The following is a 22,233-nucleotide window of genomic DNA, read 5'->3' on the forward strand; positions in this document are numbered from 1 at the left end:
ATAGCAGGTGTGGTCAATCAGGAAGAGCTTTTTGACACAAAATGATGATATTTTTACTTCTGGAACAATCAGAGGTATGTTCTTATTTTATGTGTTCAATCTTTTTTGTAAAACATATTATTTAATAACAGTATAAGATCTAATAATGGTTTATTGCACTATCTGTGGGGGTGAGGGTAGGGCTTACTTTCTTTCACCATCTAAATGTCCCTAAAAGAATCTTTACCTCAACACGTGCATTCCTCCAAATTATGTGTGAAATTTCCTTTGAAGAGAACTCAAATACTTCAGAAAAGTTTGGATCCTACATAAGCAAAGTCATTTTGATTTTCAATTTTCATGATCTTTAGAAGGCGGTAATGTCTTTAAACCCTTTTGGCTAGAGGTGGATTTTTTAATAACGTGAAGAAAACAAGTCTTGACTCAAAGCACGTGGAAAGACATCCGTAGTTTTCAAAGCCTTCTTAGACCATTAGGGTAAAGTCTTCGTAATCCTATTCTCTCCTAAGCAAACTCTAAGGCACTCATGGTTACAATTTGTGTGGCACATCTCATTTCTGTATGACATTTTGGTTACTTAATTATTGGAACTCACCATTCCATAAATCTGCGCTTGCCATTTGCCTTCTGACTCCAATTCCTGCCTCGTGCCTTCCTGCAACACCAGCTCTCAGGTGAGATGGGTCAGCTCAGACCTGAGGAGGGAGTGACGGCTGCTTGAGATGATGGAGATGTTGGATTCAGAGCAGCTGCTTGGGAAGCAGGCAATTGTTCTGAGCAAGAAGGCTCAGTGCTTCAAGGCCGTTACTCTCAGCCCAGGAATAAAATTCTACGGGACACAGTTTAATTGCTTCAAGATTCAATTCATAACCCTTTTTCCTGCATCCTGTCATTATTAGGCCATTATTTTTTTGTCCCTTTTATTACATTCCAACAGATCCAGGCAAATATTTGCAAATATTTTTAGAGATGAAGCTACATGTGACTCTTCACTCAAGTGCTGAGTGACTACTATCATAGGCTACAACCAGTAAGCAGTGAAGCCTAGACAAAGGTCCGGATACGAAGGGTAATAATTAGTATATTCATCTCTCTTGTTTGTAGTTCCCACAGATACTAAGTGGTTAATTTATTAGCTTAAGAAAGATACTTCACTGTATCATAATTGTCAAGGAGTGAAAATATTGCCTAAAAGCATTGGCCGAGCTGTGCCTCTGCTGTGAAATCTTTTATGTAGGAAACGTTAACGTGTCATCATATGCCGATAGGAACCAAGGCCTTTGAGGAAGGTATAAGAAATTAAAGACCAAAATCATTTAATTTGAGAATAGATGCATTAACAAGATCAAATACAAGTTACTTGTCTTTTGTTTCAGATACTACCCTGAGAAAATTTTCCTCGGCACATATTGACTATATTTTGAAGGAAAAGGAGCATAATATAACCTTTGAGTCCTGAGAAGAGCAATTGCAATCAATGGACTTAATGTCTTAAATGGCTTTTATTATCATCATTGGTGGTATATAGAAAAAGGTTAATAAAGCCTCTTTCACAGCTGGAACTTACAAATTAATCCTGTTCAGCAGCATTCTCTCTCTGTGCTCACTAATCAGCTCATGCAGCTGGTGGCTGACGGTCATCTCTTCCTAATTAGAGGAGCACGTGCTGCAGAGCCATCATTCTGAATGAGAGCCATGGTGTTTACTCTGTTTCCCTCACCCTTCCTGCTTCATTCACCGTTAAGCAACCCGTGACAATGACACAGGTTGTCAGAGTATGAGGAGATGGAATCACAACATTTGGAGGTAGATTGCTTGGATTTGAGTCTAGGCCTTCAACTAGCTGTGTGACCTCAGGCACGTTACCTAATCTCTCTGAGCCTCGGATTCTCCATCTGTAAACAGTCGTTCCAGTTGCTTCCTAAGTTCTGATGATTAAATGAGATAATACATGGAAAAGCACTACGCAAATATCTTTTTACATTTTTAATTGTTGAAAATTTCAAACCTATTCTAAGGTGGAGAGAAGACAGTTGTACCCTCATGTGCCCATCACCCAGCTTCAACAATCATCCATTCACGGTCAGTGATGTTCATCTATACTCCAACCAGTACTCTCTCTTGCCCCCAAAGGAATCTTATACAGCAAGTTCCAGATGTCATATCATCCCCATGCTTACATATTTTAGTGTGTATCTCTAAAAGGTAAAGTCTCTTTTTTAAAAGCCTAACTATAAAGCCATTATGCTACTTAAAAATTTTAACACATACCTAGTCAGTGGCCATTTCCCAGTTGTCTCATAAAATCTTTTTAGAATTATTTTGTTTGACTCAGGATTTAAATAAGGTCTACACATAGCATTTGACTGACCTGTCTCTTTAGTCTGATCTATAACTGCACTGTTCAACATGGCAGCTACTAGCCACATGTATCCATTTAAATTTAAACACAAATTAATTCAAATTAAATAAAATTAAAAATTCAGTTCCTCCATTGCAACAGCCACATTTCAAGTGCCAAATAGTCGCATGGATAGTGCAGATACGGAACATTTCCACGATTGCACAAAGTGTTATAGGACAGTGCTGATCTACAAGTCTCTCTTCCCTCTCTGTTTCATCCATTTTGATTGTCAAAAAAAACCCAAGTCATTTATGTCATGGAATTTCCCACATTCTGGAGTTTTCTGATTGAATCCCCATGGTGCCATTTAACATGTTCCTTGGCCCTCTGTATATAATTGATGGTTACAGCTAGAGGCTGAAAAGCTGTTTGTCTGTTTCATGAGCTCAAGTCCTACCATGTGACCTTAAGCAGGTAACTTGACCCCTCTAAACGTCCATTCCCTCACATATAAAACAGGAATAGTAACAGTACCTACACCATTGGGTTGTTATGAATGTTAAAGGAGATAATCTGAAGTGCTTGGCCTGGTGCATGGCTCATGGCATGGATTAAGTATACATTAGTTATTATTTGCATTATTATACTTGTTATTAGGCACTGACTCTCAAATCTTAGTCCATGCATTGGCTGTGTCAAAATCCTCCACAGACATAAACAAAAGCTTTCCAGAGATTCTAATTCAGCGGGCTGTAATGCAGTCTCATTATATTTGTTAAAATAAATCTATCAAATCTTTGTCTAGGATTTACTTTTATTAATTGATTTGCATTCAAGTGATTAGGATGATTACAATAATTATCCAGTGAACTCTTAGAATTTTACTAAGATTCCTCTCTTTGGGTATGCTTGGAAAATCTGTCCCTAAATCAATATTGCAAAGTATATACAAAATATTCACCACAGCACCTTTACAATTAAATATTCATTCCATTTTTATTATTATAGCTTAGCCTAGAGAATTAAGTAAACATGTGTTACTTCACTCCTACACACCGTTTAAACGCAGCTAACAGGCTTTCTGAATAAACCAGCCCGCCCCCGGCGGTATCAGGAGTTAGGTTCCGCATATGCTGTCGCCAGGCTGCAGCCGCCTGAGGGGACTCGCCCGGGGCCCCGCCCTCAGAGCTCACACCCGCCGTGCGCTCGCGCCCCAGGGGCCGCCCCCCGACACTCCAGTGCGACTCTGCGTGCACAGGCCAGAGGCTCAGAACCAGCGCCGGGCTGCCCTGCTCGGCCTCCTGGGCGCAGCGGCGTTTGCCCGTGCACGTGCCCTCGCATCGCGCGCTCCGGGGCCGGGCTCCGGGCGGTTCTCGCCGCTGCAGTTCCACCGGGACTTCCGCGCTTCGGCGGCCTGTCTGACGAGCCGCCGCGCCCAGAGAGGTTCAGGTTGGAGCGACACTTGCCAGAGGGCAGCGGTCACGCCAGATCTTCGGCTTCCATTCCGTTTTCGCGCGCTTCTCCCTCTTTGCAAGGTGAGTGGAGCTCGTTTGTGGATGTGTTAGCACAGGATGCGGGAATCCTGTGAAGCGAGTCAATTCGGAGCCCGACGTGAACCAGGTGGGGTGGCAGCGGGAGCGCTCACAGGGTGGAGGCCCGTAGTAAGGACGCCAGTCCTCAGGGGACTCTCGGGCATGAACGGCAGAGGACGGTGTGTGTCTGTGGGGACAGACGGGCAGCGTGTGGCGGGGTGTGTGTGAGAGACGCGAGTGAGCGGTGGGATGCGCCTCCGTGCCGTGGGTGTGGCTGCGAGGCTGTGACAGGTGAGTGGCTGTGCTGGGGTGACGGGGATTTGGTTGCGTGTCCTTCATCTGTGCGGGTGTGATGGCTGTGGCTTTGTGGCGTCACTGTCTGGTGGCTCTGGGCTCCCTGGCGCTTCCTCCTCTTCTCTCCTCACAGCCACTTGGCTGCAAGAGGAAAGTAGGATATTGAGCCCTAAAGGAAGATTTCCAGCCAGGGGGCACCGAGGTTAGTTTGGGAAAGCCTGGAAAGTTCTCTACTTGGGAGCTCTGAGGGGCAGCTACTGTCTCAGAGCCTCGGGGTTCCCAGAGCTCGGACCCCAGGAACGTGCTGTAAACCTATACCCGTAGTCCAGGCTCTGTCGTCTTTTCCATCTGTTTATGTGTATGAGCAGGGCGGGTGTGGACCTGGAGAGTGTCGTGTAAGGGAGTCATTCTGTGCCCCAAGAACAGCCTGGTGCCTGGTGACTTCCTCCTCAGTCCTGCCATCCCCCAAAGAAGAACCTTGGGGAGGGGAAAGAATTGTTTTCATGCAAAAATCAACATTGAGGATAGTTGTTTCTTTCTTTCATAAATTCACTGATTTTAAATTATTGATATAAGAAAAATTTAACAAAACTTTGCAATAATATCTGATTTTTAATTGTCTTCCCAAAAAGATTTCCAAATACTGATTGAAATACAAGAAAATAAGGAATCGTTTTATTTACCCACATGCCTTTTGTTGCTGCTTCAGGGCATTGAGAGTCTTACTGATGTTCTCACTTTATGAGACGCTTGATCACATCAGCTTCTTTGCGCAGGTTGTGATTCACAAATGTCTCTTTGTTTCTGCTGCATTTCGGCGGGAGGGAAATTTCCTCCTCCTCTTTTCTAGAAACTCTTGATGTATGAATTAAAAATGCATTCTCAAGCAAAAGATCTAATTTTGCCCATTATTTTTGTGAGCATTATCAGAGCAGGGCTGATAAGCACAATTTTACTCTAGGAAGGAGAATCGTTTCTTTTATAATACCCAATTAGGGGACATGCAATGTTCTTCAATAAAAATAGCTAACATATTTATATTTATATGGGATTACAACATATTACTAAGTTTTAATGTAGATCATATTTCTCCAACATATTCATGCTAAGTAAGTGATCTTCGTACTCTTGCCTTTACTGATGAAAAACCCAAGACACTAAAATGTCATGAACTCTAAGAGCAGTTACATTTAGAAAATCTGAGAACAGAATCTATGTCTTAAGTTTCAACTGGATACCATTCCCCGGTTATGAGTGTGTACTTTACACTGGGACCAGTATCATCCTGATTAATAATCCTGTACATGCCATCACACAGCAGAACCAAATTAGTTAACCTGTTCCCTGTTAGATTTTTGTGTTTCTAGTTTTTGGCTGTCAAAAACTCTGTATTGAAGATACTCGTACATGCATTTCTTTATCTCAATATTTTCTTAAGAAATGTCTAGAACTAGAATTTGGGGTAAAATAATCAGATTTTTAGTAAATGCTTATCATATGCCAGACCATGCCATCTTAGTATTTGGGGTGATAAAAAGACTCAAATGACACTGTTGATACTCTTATGTTCCTTCTGGTAGGTAAAGTAAACCCTGAATAGGAATAGATGCATTGAAGGCCACTAGGGAGATTCAGATAATGTGACTTGGTGTTTGATAAGGCAGTGATGTCATTCTGACTGCAGCCACCACTGTCGGGTTGCGATCAAACTATGATGACCTATGAGAGCACCATGATGGTAAGGAATTTATGTTGTAAATTTTTACCTTACTTTTTCAGTTGAGATATATACATGATCATAAAATTCCCCCCCCCTTTTTTTTTTTTTGGTGAGGTAGTTTGGCCCTGTGCTAACACCTGTGGCTAATCTTCCTCTTTTTGCTTGAGGAAGAGTGGCCCCGAGCTAACATCTGTGCCCGTCTTCCTCTGTTGTGTATGTGGGGTGCCACCACAGCATGGCATGATGAGTGGTGTAGGTCCATGCCTGGGACCCAAACCTGTGAACCCGGGCCACCAAAGCAAAATGTGCTGAACTTGACCACTACGCCACTGGGCCAGCCCCAAATTCACCTTGTAAAAATGTACTCAAAAGAAAACTTTTTACTATATTCACAAGGTTGTACAAATCAGTACCACTATCTAATTCCAAAATATTTGATCACCTTAGTAAGAAACCCTGTCCTTGTCAGCTGTCACTTCCTATCCCTCGTCCTCCCATACTCTGGAAACCACTAACACGTCGTCTGTCTCCATGGATTTGCTGAGTCTTGAAATTCAGTCTACATGGAATCATGCAGTATGTGTCCTTTTATGTCTAGCTCCTTTCACTTAGCCTGAGGTTTTCAAAGTTCGTCCATGTGGTAGATAAGCACATCATTCTTTTACTTTATTTTGGAAAGTATACACGGCATTACATTTGCTATTTTAACCACTTTTCAGTGTACAGTTCTGTGACAGTAAGTACATTCACACTGTTGTACAACCATCAGCACCACCCACTTCCAGGACTTTTTCATCTTCGACTGAAACTCTGTCCCATTAAACACTAACTCCCCATTCCCCTCTCCTCCCAGTCCTGGCAACCACTGTTCTCCTTTCTGTGTCTATGAATTTGACTTCTCTAGGACCCTCATAGTAGAGCAATCGTGCAAAATTTATACTTTTGTGACTAGCTCATTTTACTTAGTGCAGTGTCCTCAAGGTCATCCATGAGGAGTCGGTATCAAAATAGCCTTATTTTTCTGGCTGCGTAATATTCCCTTATATCCATAAATGGCATTTTCTTCATCCATCTGTTGATGGACATTTGTATTGCTTCCACTTTTTGGCTGTGACAAATGTGAACATTTGTGTACTAGTTTTTGTGTGAATGCATATTTCCATTCTCTTCAGTATATACCTAAGGGCAGAAGTGCTGGGTCACATGGTAACTCCTACTTTACATTTTTTATTCTGATGATGATGGTTGCTGAGTGAGACTGATGGGATAAGATAATTGAGCAGCTTTCTGGAGGACGTGGCTAACAGGATGGGAACGGGTTCCATGAAGAGAACTTGCAAAAGGATGTAGCCCCGAGACCAGCAACAATACATATTAGCTATACTCAGGGACTTCAGCCATCTGTCTAGACAGTAATCCAGCAATGAGCATGCCTAGAAACCTGAGAGGAGATTGTGTCACTGGTAACTGAAGGAAACAAAAACCATTTAATAAAACAACCCAAATTTAGTACATTTCCCCAAGACCAACTAAACTCTGTTTAGAAGAATGAACTGTCCACATTTTGGAAAACAGCTTCCACTTAACACACAACAAATCTTCACATGCATAGATATTTTAACAAATGAACATTCAATCAGCAAGTTAAGATATACTCAACAAACAAAATCCCCCATCAGGGGCAAAAGATAAGCACTGTCAACATGTAAATGTAAAACTTTCTAGATTTTTTCTGTCTATTGAAGTCTGATGATTTTTCAGTCGTTTGATATTGAGATACACATATGTTCTTCAAATGGTATCATATTGTACCTATAGTTTTATAACCTGATTTTTCTACTGACAGTGTTTCCGGAATGCTTTCCATGTTCACGATATTTTTCCTGACTTCACGTTTATTACGTGGATATGTTGTAATGTGTTTAATCACAGTCAGTTTTTCTGGAATTGGAATACTGAATATTTCCTGACCAGTTCTATGTCTTTTCTAACCTCTTCAACCTCACCTGACCCCAAGGCCATGAGGTTAGGTGTGCCTGGATGGCGTGGCTCCTTTTCAGTCCTGGAAGGTGTGAATGGAGGGAGGAGGACCTGTTCAGGGCTGGGCTGAGCAGCCTAGTCTCAGGTGCAGAGCAGCTTCCCCAAAGTGGAGGTCTGGCCAGAAAACTGTCTGCTGAAGTGTTTGGGTTTCCTGGGCATTAGGGGAAGAGTTTGGGTTTATCTACAGTCCTTCTAATTTTTTCATATTGTTATGTTTGTACAGTTAGAGGTATTATGCAAAATGGAATGGAGGAGCCAAATGTTACTTCCTCTCATGGTAACCCTAAATTATGCTTGCTCTCATGGTCTCTTTTTCCTTTCCCAGCTCTGGATTCTCTTTGTTCTTTCCCAGTAGAGGAATCCCAAGGAGGACTGATCCGTTTTGGCAGGTGCACAACCATGGTATGTGTAAGTTAGTGTTTCCTTCTCATTGAAATAGTGGGACGTAAATGTTTTCATTAATTGTTCTGAAGCTTCCTACCCAAAAGAACCCCATGTTATTATGTGCTTCCCAGTTCCTCCCATTCCAGTGAACTGAACAATGGTTCCAAATAACCTAGTCCTCCTTATGTGGCCGAGTCTCTTCTAGCCAGTGTTTATGTATTCACTGACCAGATTATTCTCTCCTATATGTTCAACTTAGTAATATTAAGAGCTATAATGGAGGAATGAAGAAATTAAGTCCTGTCAAGAAATGATTTGAGCTTCCCGTGTCAGGACTGTAGTTGCATGAGAGATGGAGATCCCATTTGGCCAAGCAGGGAAAGACTCTGACATTCTCACAGACGTGAGTTTTCTAGATACACGTGATAAAGCCCAGCAATGAACGATCTCTGGAGGCTGAGATCCAATGCTCTGTGAGGTTTTTGGAATTGAATAGCAATATGATTTAAGACTTGAAAATATATGGATCATGGTCCTTGGTAAGGGATTCCTGAATGATAAATATGACTATTTTATTGCTGACTAGGATGCGATGAATTTTAATGACTTTGATATAATTCTGGATCATCCTACATTAGTATCCTCTAACTCATGAACCACAGAAGTACTAAGTCGGATTGCTAGTGGCCATAAGAGAGAGTAAAATCATGTCTTAAATTAACAGAGAGCAAGAGCAGAAAAGACCTTAGATATGTTGTCCAACTTAATGTATAAAATCATAATCATCTAAACATGATTAATTCTATTATACCATAAGTTAGAGTGCTATGCAGCCATTCAAAATATTTGTCAAAATAATGAAACTACATATGATAGAATTTAACAAAGAATTTGAGTATTTAAGATATTCTTTTGTTTCTTTTTAAATGCTGTTTTTCTATCTGTTATGACAAACTCTAAGTTTCAATTGGAGAATTTTATCCTTTTACATTTAATGTAATTATTGACAGTTAGATTTAGGTCATCCGTTTTACTATATGTTTTCTTTTTTTCCGTTTGGCTTTTGTTCCCCTTTCTCTTTTTTTCTTCTTTGGGGTTAATAATATTTATTTAAAATTCCATTTTAACTTGCTTTTTCTATATGTGCCTATTTTTAGTGGTCAGTGTCTGTATTTAAATATATATATATGTATATATATATGTATTTATATATATAATTATTTTATTGGGTCATATTGGCTTTCAACCTTGTATACATTTCAAGTGTCTATCATTATATTTCGGTTTCTCTTTAGACTGCATTGTGTTCATCACCAATAATTCAGTTTTTATCCATCACCATACATATGTGGCTTTACCATTTCATCCTCCCTCATCCCTTTTTCCTCTGGTAACCACTAATCTATTCTCATTTATGTGTTTGCTTATATTCCACATAGGAGTGAAATCATACAGTATTTCTTTCTCTGTCTGACTTATTTTGCTCAAGATCCATCCATGTTGTCTCACATGGGAGGAGTTTGTCTGTTTTTATGGGTGATTAGTATTCCATTGTATATATATACAACACCTTCTTATCCATTTGTCTCTTGATGGGCACCTAGGTTGCTTCCACATCTTGCCTATTGTGAATAATGCTGTGGTGAGCATACGGGTGCATATATCTTTTTGAATTAGTGATTTCATGTTCTTTTGATAAATACCCAGTAGCAGAATGGCTGGATCATACAGTATTTCCGTTTTTAAGTTTTTGAGAAATTTGCATACTGTTTTCCATAGTGGTCACACCGGTTTGCATTCCCACCACCAGTTTATGAGCATTCCCTTTACTCCACATCCTCTCCAACGTTTGTTATTTTTTGTCTTGGTAATTATAGCCATTTGACTGGTCTGAGGTGATATCTCATTGTCGTTTTGATTTGCATTTCCCTGATGATTAGTGATGTCGAACATCTTTTCGTGTGCCTGTTGGCCATCTGGATATCGTCTTTGAAAAATGTCTGTTCGTATCCTCTGCCCATTTTTTTATTGGATTATTCTTTTTTCTTGTTAATGAGTTGTATGAGCTCTTTATATATTTTGGAAAGTAACGCCTTGTCAGATGTATGATTTGCAAATGTTTTCTTCCCATTGGTAGGTTGTCTTTTCGTTTTGCTGATGGTTTCCTTTGCATTACAGAAGCTCTTTAGTCTGATGTAATCCCATTTCTTTATTTTGTCTTTTGATTCCCTTGCCTGTAGAGACATGGTATTCAGAAAGATACTACTAAGACCTACGTCAAATCTGTACTGCCTATATGTTCTTCTAAGAGTTTTATGGTTTCAGGTCTTACGTTCAAGTCTTTAATCAATTTAGAGTTAATTTTTGTGTATCATGTGAGACAATGGTCTACATTCATTCTTTTGCATGTGGCTGTCCAATTTTCCCAACACTATTAATTGAAGAGATTTTCCTTTCTTCATTGTGTGTTCTTGCCTCCTTTGTTGAAGATTAGCTGTCCCTTGATGTGTGGTTTTACTTCTGGGCTTTCAATTCTGTTCCATTGATCTGTATATCCGGGTTTTTTATGCCAGTACCATGCTGTTTTGACTACTACAGCTTTGTAGTATATTTTGAGTTCAGGGAGCATGATACATCCAAATATTGTTTCTTTTTTCCCCCCTCAGAATTGCTTTGGCTATTCAGTGTCATTTGTTTTTCCATATAAATTTTAAGATTCTTTTTTCTCTTTTCATGAAGAATGTCATTGGTATTCCATTCGGGTTTGCATTAAGTCTGTAGGTTGATCTGTAGATCAATCTGTAGATTGATTTAGGTAATATGGACATTTTAACTGTGTTTATTCTTCCAATGCGTGGGAATGGAATATCTTTCCATTTCTTTGTCTTCTTTGAGTTATTTCATTAATGTCATAGTTTTTGGAGTATATGGCATTCACCTCCTTGGTTAAATTTATTCCAAGTATTTTATTCTTTTTTGTTGCAGTTGTAAATGGGATTATAGTCTTGACTTCTCTTTCTGGTGGTCCATTACTAGTGTATAGGAATGCAACTGATTTTGTGTGTGTGAGGAAGACTGGCCTTGAGATAACGTATTTTGCCAATCTTCCTCTTTTATTTTCTCCCCAAAGCCCCAGTACATAGTTGTATATCCTAGTTGTAAATAGTTCTAGTTCTTCTATTTGGGATGCCACCACAGCATGGCCTGATGAGCGGTGTGTAGGTCCACGCCCAGGATCCCAACTGGCAAACTGCAGGCCCCCGTTATGGAGTGAAATGCAAATGATTTTTGAATGTTGATTTTGTACTCTGCAGCTTTACTGTATTCGTTGATTATTTCTAATAGTTTTTTGTTGGATTCTTTACAGTTTTCTGTATATAGAATCATGTCAACCACAAATAGTGACAGTTTTAATTCTTCCTTTCCTTTTTGGATACCTATTATTTCTTTTTCTTGCCTTACTTGTTTGGCTAAAATTCCCAGTACTATGTTGAAGAAGAGTGGCAAGAGTGGGCACCCTTGTCTTGTTCCTGTTCTCAGAGGAATGGCTTTCACTTTTTGACCATTGTGTGTGATGTTGGCGGTGGGTTGGTCATATATGGCCTTTGTAATGTTGAGGTACTTTCCCTCTATACCCATTTTATTGAGAGTTTTTATCATAAATGGATATTGGAAAAGAAATTGAACTGAATCCTCTAAAAAGTAATGTAAACTTCAGATCAATAAGAAAGTTTATGAAATCTATAAAAATCTTTTTCATTCTCATATTTCAATAGTGAAGAAAGAATAAAGTGGAAAACAGTATCATTTGCAATCTCAATAGAAACATCAGACACTTGGGAATCATATTTATGTGGACCCTAACTAAATTTATAAAGAGATTTAATTCATTCAACCAATAATCATTGAACAATTAGTCTTCTGGGTACTGCAGTAAATAAGATAAACAAATGGGAGAAAATGTTTTGTTTTGTACTTGTAGTCAGAAATACAAAATGTAGGCAGGGTATGAATTTTCTGGTCCAAGGTGCTGGGAAGAATATATGAATGGAGCTTGGAGCACCATGGACAGTACAGACAGTCGTGCTAGCATGTTTAGTTGGCAATAATTATTCTACTGCAGAGATCTGGAAGAGTAGGAACCAGAGATAAATCTAAAACCTAATTTGCAGCTATGAAGGTTACAGGAACAGATTCTGTCTCCAAAAAATATGTGGTTCTCCCACTTTTTTCCCCAATGAGTTGAGGTTACTCACTAAAAGACTTCATGATACTATTATTCATTTTCTGACCATTTTTTACATTTTTTTGTGTTACAAGTATAATATTTGATTCCATTATTGAAATAATGTACAATGTGTAATTGAAAAAGTAAATGATTAGACATTATATATGAATGGAGTTATAGCTGAAGCCTTGTTTATTTCTTTCCATCCAAGCAGGACCAACAGAACATCAAAGAGGTATTAAAATATGAAAAAATGTTGCTATGTGATGGAAAACAGCACCTTACAGAAAGCCTGAGAGAAAAGTGCTTTAGGATAAAAGTAAGTGCCCCTGTTCAAATTACAAATAAATATTGGGGCCCTTCCAAAGGCCTGAGGAGTCACAGGCACCTCTATGGAATGAATAGATAATGCTCAGTATTCTTCTAAACTTCATAATCTAGTACAGATATGTGTGTGCATACATGCATACATACACAAACAAAACAGTGGGGTTTGGGGCCGGCCCTGGGGCCAAGTGGTTAAGTTTCTGCTCCCGCTTCGGCAGCCCAGGGTTTCCCCAGTTCAGATCCTGGGCACAGACATGGCACCGCTTGTCAGGCCACGCTGAGGCAGCATCCCACATAGCACAACCAGAGGTACTCACAACTAGAATATACAATTATGTACTGGGGAGGCTTTGGGGAGAAGAAGAAAAAAGATTGGCAACAGATGTTAGCTCAGGTGCCAATCTTTGAAAAAAAACAGTAGGGTTTATGATTTTGAGGCTTCACTGGAAAGGTGGTATTTCAGCAGATACCTGAAAGGAGTCAATGGTTGAGACATACAGGTATCTGGTGGAGAGCAGAACAGGCAGGGAGAACAGCAAGGACAGAGCTCCTGAGCAGAAGCTGCCTAGTGGGCTCCAGCAACATCAACAAGGGGGAAAGCTAATGAGAAACGAGGTCAGAGTTAACAGGAGGAAGCAGGCTGTGGGGCTTTTAAAAGACTTTGGGTTTTACTCTGAACGAGATGTGGATCCACTGGAGAGTTTTGACCACAAGAGAGACATGGTCTGACTTACATTTTAAAGGGATAGCTCTGATTGTTGTGTTGAAAATTAAGTGATAGCAGGAAGACTATTTGAAAGACTAATTTCAGTAATCATGCGAAGATGGTGATGGCTTGGCCCAGAGAGGTAGTAGTGGAAGCAGTGAGAAGTGTGTGGATTCTGAACATGTAGTGAGGGTAAAGCCAACAGGATTTACTGTCACCCCTATTAGAACACAAGATCCCTAAAGACTTCTGTGTGTTGTTTATGGCTGCATCACTTAGCACAGTCCTGACAGAAGTCAGCCTTCAATATGTATTTATTAAAAGTACAAATGAATGACTAGACAGTGCTGCTCCAACCATAAGGTGATTCCTCCTAAGACCAAAGGCAAGAATCCCCTCTCCAACATCCCAGATTAATGAACATCTATCTAGGTTTTCCTTAAATTATTAAAAGGAGAGCTCATTATTGTCAGAAGCCCCTTACTCTATTGTTTAGCACCCTGAACTAAATATGTTAATACCCGATTGAATGTAAAGTGTTCTTCCACCTGTGCCCTGACCAGCTTGTCACCTGTCTGGTCTCTAGAAAGTTGAGCTGCTGGGCCTGGGCCTAATGGGTGTCTGCCATACACAAGGCACTAGACTGGGTGCTTTACCTCATGAGACAGAGTTTATTGTTCCATTTATAAACAAAGAAATTGAGGCCCAGGAGGAAGTTTAGTCATTGCCCAAGGTCACACAGCTGGTAAATTGGTAAAATTAGGATTTGAAACCAAGTCTAAGTTTAAAACTTGGGTATAGAAGCATTTCTACAAATGTAATTTTATTTCCTTTAATTTATAGTGTCTGTATGTATTTTATAGGTTATATTTAGATATTATCTAACATTTTACTTAATTCCCTAGAAAACTTTGTGGAAATTATTGTAGTCTTCATTTTGTAGTTGGGAGAATGGCTCAAGGATTTCCCCAGTCAGGAAGTGACAGGGCTAGAACCTGAACTCTAACTCTGATAAAAGGTGAGAAATCTCAGATTCTAGGCAGATAATAGAACGTAGGTCATGTGATTTGTTGTCACTCGTTTTGATGCTGGCTCAGTGAGCTGAGGAGTCGAAAGAAACATTTCTTGGACTCTCAAGGTCTGGCAGTAGTGCTCTTTTATTCAGGAAGTAGCATGGAGTAGCATGGGGACAGGACCTATGGGCAGTGAAGAGCTGCAAACATGGGTTGAGGGTAGGGCTAAATTTATAAGGCATAAGTATGTGAGTTGCTTCTTTACAAGACAAAGGAAAAATTAGGTAAAAAAAGTATCAGTGCAGGTGGAGTCTGGTTATCAGGTGGTCTTATAACTTTGGGTAAGAATCAGATTGAATGAGGTCAGGATGTCCCATGCTTCTGTGAGGATGATATAGATTGGTATGTAGGCCAGGAAGCCTTGGGCTTTTCTCCCTGAGGCATCCTTGATCCTCATCAGTTTTATCTGCTCACTCACACCACCTATTGTCAACAGAAGCTAGCATTCAGCCTTGACCTACAATACATACTAGATTGAATTCATGCAAATTTCTCTTCCAACTTTGTAAATGTTCATTCAAATCATGGATGTTTAGAAGACTAAAAGAAAATGTATCAAAATGATAACAATGGTTGTTTCTGGTTTTCTTTGTTATAGCTGTTTTATAGAGGATTAGAATTGGCCACCCCAAGATATATCTCTTTGGCATGAAGATTATTTTGGGCTGGTTACTTTCAAAAACTGCAGACATGAGAGAAACTCTGAAAAGTAGAAGTTACCCTTTGTAAGAGACATTTCCATTTGTAAGGGAAATCTCCATCTGTAAAGATGTCTCCCTCTCTGTACCAGGAAGAAGGGGGATGACCTTACCTCTAGAAACTCTTATCAATGCGGAAGGCAAGGACTTAAATCTGCATAATAACCTTACTCTTGTTTACTGTACTTGTCTGGTAACCTCCCATACTGACTCCCCCTACCCACAACATCCTCCTTTGTCTTTAGCTGAAGATGATATTTAAGGTGAGAGCTTCTGCCATTTTGGTGAGTTGCTCAGTTTTCCTGGGTCTCTCCCATGTATACATGTTATAAAGCTTTGTTTAATTTTCTCCTGTTATTCTGTCTCATGTGAATTTAATTCGCTGTCCAGCCAGAAGGACCTAGAGCGTGTAGAGGAAATATCTTCCTCCCCTACAGTTTAAACTTCTTAAATTTCCACAATGATTATAATTATTTCTATAATCCAAAATCGACAATAACATTTTCTCTTTGTTTTTTATACACAAAAGTCTCAATTTATTTCTGCCCTATAGAAAGTGTTAAAGCATAAATTTTGTTACAATTCCAGAGCTAGGACTACTTATTGTTAAAGTAGAATGAATTATTAAATTGAATGAATTCTCACTGCCTTTAGGAGCTTCTGAAGAGATACACAGAGATGGATAGTCATTATGAGTGCTTAAATGGACTCTGCCTTGACTTGGAGAGGGAAATTGAAACCCAAAGAGAGCTTTCAATTAGAGTAAAAGCAAACCTCTCACTTCCACATCCACAAACCAGACAGATTCAGAAACTTCTCACTGCCAACCAGAGATGTTCCATGGAGTTCCACAGAGTCATGAAGAAACTCAAGGTACCACCTGTTTTAGTAATATCTTTGTAAATATTGCCATTAATTTCAGTTACAAACCAGTATATTTAAGTCCTGCTTTGGGAGTTGGTGTATTTGCTAATTAGTACATTTGCTACTGAATTAAAGATGGCATGGGTCTGAGAATAGCATGTGCAGGATCCTCAGTGCATCTAGGACCTGCTCATTCAACAAAACCTGAGCTCTGCCTTTGGCCTTAACAATGTGTCAGGGTGCTGGGGAGACAGAGATGAGCAACCGCTAAATCTCTCCTAGTCCAGTGGGTGAGGCAGACATTTGAACAGGTGAGAAGTGCAGTAGTGGACAATGTCCTGGAGAACAAGTTGAAGACAAGACTGGACTGGAAGCTGGGCTCAAGCAGTAAAGCTTAGAGTTCATTTTAGAGATGAGGAGGGGTCACTGGACAGTTATTTTAAGTGGTGGCAGTAATGTGATCGGGTTGCCATTGTAGAGACTTCACTACAGACAAAGAAGAAATGAGTCTGCAGGGGATGATAAGCCTGGTGGCAGAGAGAAGAGACAAGAGGCAGTTACAATTGTCCTGATGAGATGTGATGGGTGACAGTACTATGGGGGAAGGATTCATAGGGATGGAAAGGATGAAAGAAGTTAAAGAAATATTTGGCAGTTTACAATAGTAGGTCCATGTGCTTGACAGTGGAGGGAGGGGAGGGAAGTTCAGACTGAGCCGCAGGATTTGGGCTTAGCCGGGTTTGTGGATAGTGGTGCCATTAACTGATAGAAAGAAAAAACGAAAGGGAGAAGGCAGGTGAGGCAGGAGGAGAGATCTGGTGTTTAATTTGAGATGTTTTGAGATAGAAATACCTATAATGGAACATCCAGGAAGAGAAACCAAGTAGGCTTTTAGTTGTGAATCTGAGGTTTGTCAGGAGAAAAATCAGGACCACAGATAAAGATGTGGGATCCATCAGCATTTGGTGATAGATAGTACAACAGGTGTGAATGAGGCCACCCAGAAGCATAATAGAGTGAAGATAAAAGAGAACTCTGGAAAAGATCAGTTCTCAAGAGGCAGTAGCAGAAAAGAGAGCAACACATGAGTTTGAGGTTGGAAAAGTCAGAGAGATAAGAGAGAACTGAGCAAAAGTGCCATTGGTCAAGTCAGTGGAGGAGAGTGTGTCCAAGATGAAGTGGTCAAGAGTGGCAGATGCTTCAGACAGCCAGAACATGAATGAAGAGATCCCCTCAATTGTTGACAATAGAGCTTACTGGTGACCTTTGTCAGAGCAGTTTTAGTTGAGTGGTTAGGAAAGAGGCCAGATTGTAAATTGTTAAGGAATGGTGGAAGTTGAGGAAGTAGGAAGCGGTATCTTCCCTACCTAGGTAGATTGCCCCTCAGGCTCTAATAGTCTTCAAAAGCCTAACAATCAGATATCCAGAACTTATTCATGAGGTCCATAGAACCAGGGCATTCAAATTCTTGTCCCCTTTAAGCCACACTTGACAGGTAAGTCCTGAGGCAGGGCACACTCACGTTGGCCACCCAGCTGACATAGGCAGGAGAGGATGTTGAAATGAATCTCACTGGGAAAACTGCGTGATATAATTAACCAAAAGGAGGCAATAGAAAAAGGTGGGTTTATAGGGAAAGGCATCATGTTACATTGTAAACATATTGAATCTGAGGTAACTGTAGGACATCCCTGAGGTAGCTCCAGAAGGAAGTCAGAAATAAGAAACTAGAGGTCTGGAAGTCACTCTCCGAAGACGCTGAGAGTAGAAACTTGGGAATAGAGAGAGGTTCTTCCCTTCTTCCTCACTCCTCAGAGGATAGAGACAAACAAGACAAGCCGCCCCACCTCTTAGTCTTGAGAGTTTAGAACTTCCTCTAAACGTGATAAAAGTTTCATTTCCCAATTTGTTTCATGTTTTCCTGCAAGTATGTGTTAAGCCATGTTACAAAGATAAAGGAAGAACAACATGAATCCATCAGTAAACTTGAAATGGTTTTTATTGATGAAGTGGAAAAGCAAAATGAACTGCTAAGTAAAATGCAGCATCTTCAACAAGATGATGATGTACCATCCAGAGAATTAGGGGACCTCCAGTTGAGCCAGAAAATGGATCTACATATTGAGGTATGATTTATTTAAAATGGATTTAATTAGATTTTAAGTCTTTTTATCAAATAGAAAGGTACCTCTTCATGTGCTTAGAGTCATTTTCATTTATGAAATTAAAAACAGCTTGCAGAGGGGCCAGCCTGGTGGCGTAGCAAGTGGGTTCCTGTGCTCTGCTTTGGCAGCCTGGGGTTCGCTGATTCAGATCCTAGGCGTGGACCTGGCACTGCTCGTCAGGCCATGCTGTGGCAGTGTCCCACAGAGAAGAACCAGAAGGACCTAGAACTAGGATATACAACTATGTACTACTGGGGCTTTGGGGAGAGAAAAAATAGGTTGCAGGATGACAGCTGGCCAGATGTAAAGAGTGCCAAGTCATAGACTAGCCTCCTTTCAGAACTACACAGATATAGAAAAGTAGACTTAATATCAGCAAGTAGGATTTCTTGGAAGGCCAGAATAAGTTTCCAAATGCCTTCTAAAACTTCCTAGATCTGTGACTGGGAGTCACAGACATTTGTATTGTAGCAACCCCACATGGAGTGTCCTGCTCTCACCCAGCAGTGTGAGGCCCCTGCAGTTCCCAGTATGCATGCAAGGCCTGCTGTATGCACAGAAAAGCTGCATCCAGAAGCACTTCAGACACTGTCACAGATTCATTGTTTCGAACAGGTTTTAAAAATGCCAAAAGGCAGAATTTGTAGATGTGCCTCTGTTACATAGCCTATACTGCCAAAATTTTATTATTTAAATTAGAATTATATTTCTAATATAATGAGGATAAATTAGAATTATGTTTACTTCAAAATATTAGAAGTGAAAGTTCAGTAAGGTTATTTTCCCCTTTTTATGATATTTGTCTGATATTTAGATAAAAACTTTCCTAAGATTCAGGAGATTCAATGCTTATTTTTCACACAGGAAATTCTCAAAGATTTTTCGGAATGTGACTTCCACAGCGTAAAGATGGAATTTCAACAAGTACTGAGTAATAGGAAAGAAATGACCCAGTTTTTGGAAGAGTGGTTGAATACTCATTTTGATATAGAAAAGCTTAAAAATGGCATCCAGAAAGAAAATGATAGGATTTGTGAAGTGAATATCTTTTATAATAAAAAGATAATTGTAAGTAGTACTTTTTTTGTGCTCATTCTTTTTTTTTGTTTGCTTTAACTTTTCTGCCTCATTCTTAAAAAGACTTAGAGCAACTTAATTTTAAGTATATTTTCTTTCATTTATTTGTATATGCTTCTTTATTTTTTTATTTGAAAAAGAGTGACTGTAAATGTGTTCTTCCTCTAACACATTTTGCTTCCTTAAGGTAATTAAATATATCAACTTGTAAAGAAGATAATAAAATGTTGCAGTATAACAATCCATTTCCACTGGTGAAACCTCAAATCTTGCCATTTTCCTCTGTCCTTTCTCGCTTCCGTAGGACCCGAGCCTTTTCCCCCAAGTATCCTCAAACAAGGTGAGATGCTAGCCTGTTTCAGGGCTGTGGGCAGCACCTGTGGTCAAGCCAAAGACAGCTCTAGTCCACTAATTAGTGAGGCCTTGTGCTTCTCACCTCGGTGCTGTTGCTATCATACGTGCTGATCCTTCAACTGTGAGGTTCAAACATGTGGTTTGTATCATTGTTCCCAAGGTGACCAGCCCTTGTGGACAGATTCATATGAACCAAGATTGCTTGAGATCAGTTTTATTAATTTGTTTTACTTTCCACTGATGAGAAGATTCATTCGGCTTTCTGAAGTAATCTCTACCTCATACACCTGGTAAAATTGTCATTAATCAGAAAGTTGCTTGTTATATAGGCAGTTGGAGCAAAGGGAGCTAGATTAATATTATAGCTCCTAAGATTGGTTTTATATTTCATTTGTTTGGGTAGTTCTTTCCTGACACTTTAATTTCATCTGGAAACTATACTTAAATCACATTGAAATGTAGATAACATTTTTAAAAAAGGTTTTCCTGTGGATAGTGAATCCCATTTGTCGAATACCCCAAGCTAGCAAAACAGTAAATGAGCTTTTAAAATAAAAAAAAATGGTCCACAATCAATGAAGAAAAGCATAAAACCAGTGTTTGGGATAAGATAATTTCCATATAATTCAGTGTTTTTCTCATAATATTGAGGGCTCACTTGTGGTTAGAAAGTAGAGATTTCTGCTCTGTGGATCAGCATGGATATGTGGCTTCTTCCACCATCTGAGCATAGCAATTGATAACTTGGTGTGGTGTGGGGTCAGTAGTCCAGAACCAAGGAGAGTCCAGGGTGCCAGCAAGAACACAACTAATTTAGGATCCGCATCTCACAGAACTACCATAAAGCCACAAAGAAAGATACAGGTAAGGCCAAGAAGGCATTCATGATGAGAGCAAAAAGTACATCCCATAGGAATAGGAAGTAAAAAGATGATAGAAGCAATTTCAGAGTGAGTCAGCCTTTGATGTAACGAGGGTATGGATTGGCTGTTACTCCCTGCACGGAAATAGAAGATTTTCAGATTACGAAAAGTCAGTAAATTTTTTTCCTTATAAACACTGAGGTTTGAAATGAAAGAGGAAAATAGATTGTTATTAAGTTTACTGGGTATGCTCTGCTATTAGATGTCAGTTAATGTTTATATATGACATTATATATGTCATAACATACATAATGATTTTAACCTGACCAGTTCTTCAGATTCCTCTTCATATGTCAGTGCTGATCTAATAGAATGAGATTATCATCTTGCAGATCAATATGAATCCTCTCTAGTCCTTATTCTTCTTTTATTCTCATAATCAATATCCAGCATCTTCTGAAATGTCAGGAACTGGTGCAAGCCACAAAGAATGTTCACATTCTTTTAAAGTACTATTCTAGAATGTTCTGAATAATGAATTTCAACATATGCCTTGTCCTAGAACTCTAGTATTTTCCATAGTGGTTTTTTTAATACGTAATTCATTTTAGAAGCTATAGTGTTGTCTTTACTACTCAATAGGCTATAATGAATGAATCAACAGAGTTTGAGGAAAGAAATGTGACCATCACCAAAGAATGGGAACATGACCTGAAATCAGTGAAAGAGAAAAATGAAAAACTGTTGAAAAACTATCAAACTTTGAAGATCTCTCGAACATCTGGTGCCCTTGTTAATCCTACTACACAAGGCGATAAGAATCTTCATGTCACATCAAGAGCTACACAACTAACCACAGAGGTATGAGATTTCTTATAAGATGTTTTTCAATTTGCAGCTTCATTGTAGAGTTAAAGATGTATCATATGTAACATTTCAGAGCAAAATCACAGTATTGAAGGTATTAGGGAACATGCATGATGGACTTGTTTTTTAAATATAGTTCTATTGGGGCGCTCACATCAACTAATTATAAAGCTACATGTTACATAAGATCTTACCTTTGAATTATAAAATAGAAGTAACTCATGCCTTAATTTGATTAATAGGTATGTATACCACTTAAGGTGTTATTACCATACATTATAAGTTTTCTAAATCATGTGACTTTCTATTAAATTATAATCTATGTCTATAGTACCAAACTAGTTTAGAGAGAAAGAGCAATTTAGCTTTTCTCTAATTATCATCAGTGTCTTTAATATTGGTTAATGTGATCAAAACGAAAATGGAAGAGGCTAAAAGTATAATAAATTTCTTATACAGATTAACCTGTGCCCAAGAATCAGTACATTATTTGAATAATCCAATAACTGTATTAACTGCCCTTACTTGGGAATCTGTACAGCAAACACGCTGTTTTATTTGTTAGCACACACGTCTTAGTGGGAACCCGAGTGAATTACAACTTAGCATTTTTACCAAAATAAATATTTATAATAAAACATCAACTGCCAGTTTAATAATTATTACTAGTGGAAACTAGAAGATCACTAATATAGAG

General features: G+C 39.2%; 1 protein-coding gene across 1 annotated transcript; it reads left to right on the forward strand.

The window, feature by feature from the left end:
- The first annotated feature begins 1,757 nt into the window (after window positions 1–1,757).
- On the forward strand, window positions 1,758–21,600 carry LOC123284017 (centromere-associated protein E-like). Its single transcript, XM_044766529.2, has 8 exons — window positions 1,758–1,775; window positions 3,414–3,879; window positions 8,256–8,332; window positions 12,754–12,861; window positions 16,001–16,219; window positions 18,139–18,336; window positions 19,240–19,443; window positions 21,312–21,600. Exons 1-8 carry the CDS (start codon window positions 1,758–1,760, stop codon window positions 21,534–21,536), a joined length of 1,515 nt encoding a protein of 504 aa, XP_044622464.2. The 3' UTR covers window positions 21,537–21,600.
- The last annotated feature ends 633 nt before the right edge of the window (window positions 21,601–22,233 follow it).

Source organism: Equus asinus, unplaced genomic scaffold (assembly GCF_041296235.1).
Source record: "Equus asinus isolate D_3611 breed Donkey unplaced genomic scaffold, EquAss-T2T_v2 contig_616, whole genome shotgun sequence".
Taxonomy (NCBI): domain Eukaryota; kingdom Metazoa; phylum Chordata; class Mammalia; order Perissodactyla; family Equidae; genus Equus; species Equus asinus.

What these genes read in the sequence shown, in the direction of transcription:
- LOC123284017 (XM_044766529.2), top strand. An exon ending in TTGGCAGGTGCACAACCATG is followed by an intron (nt 8,333 to 12,753) that starts GTATGTGTAAGT and finishes TTTCCATCCAAG; the next exon opens with CAGGACCAACAGAACATCAA. An exon ending in AAAAGTGCTTTAGGATAAAA is followed by an intron (nt 12,862 to 16,000) that starts GTAAGTGCCCCT and finishes CACTGCCTTTAG; the next exon opens with GAGCTTCTGAAGAGATACAC.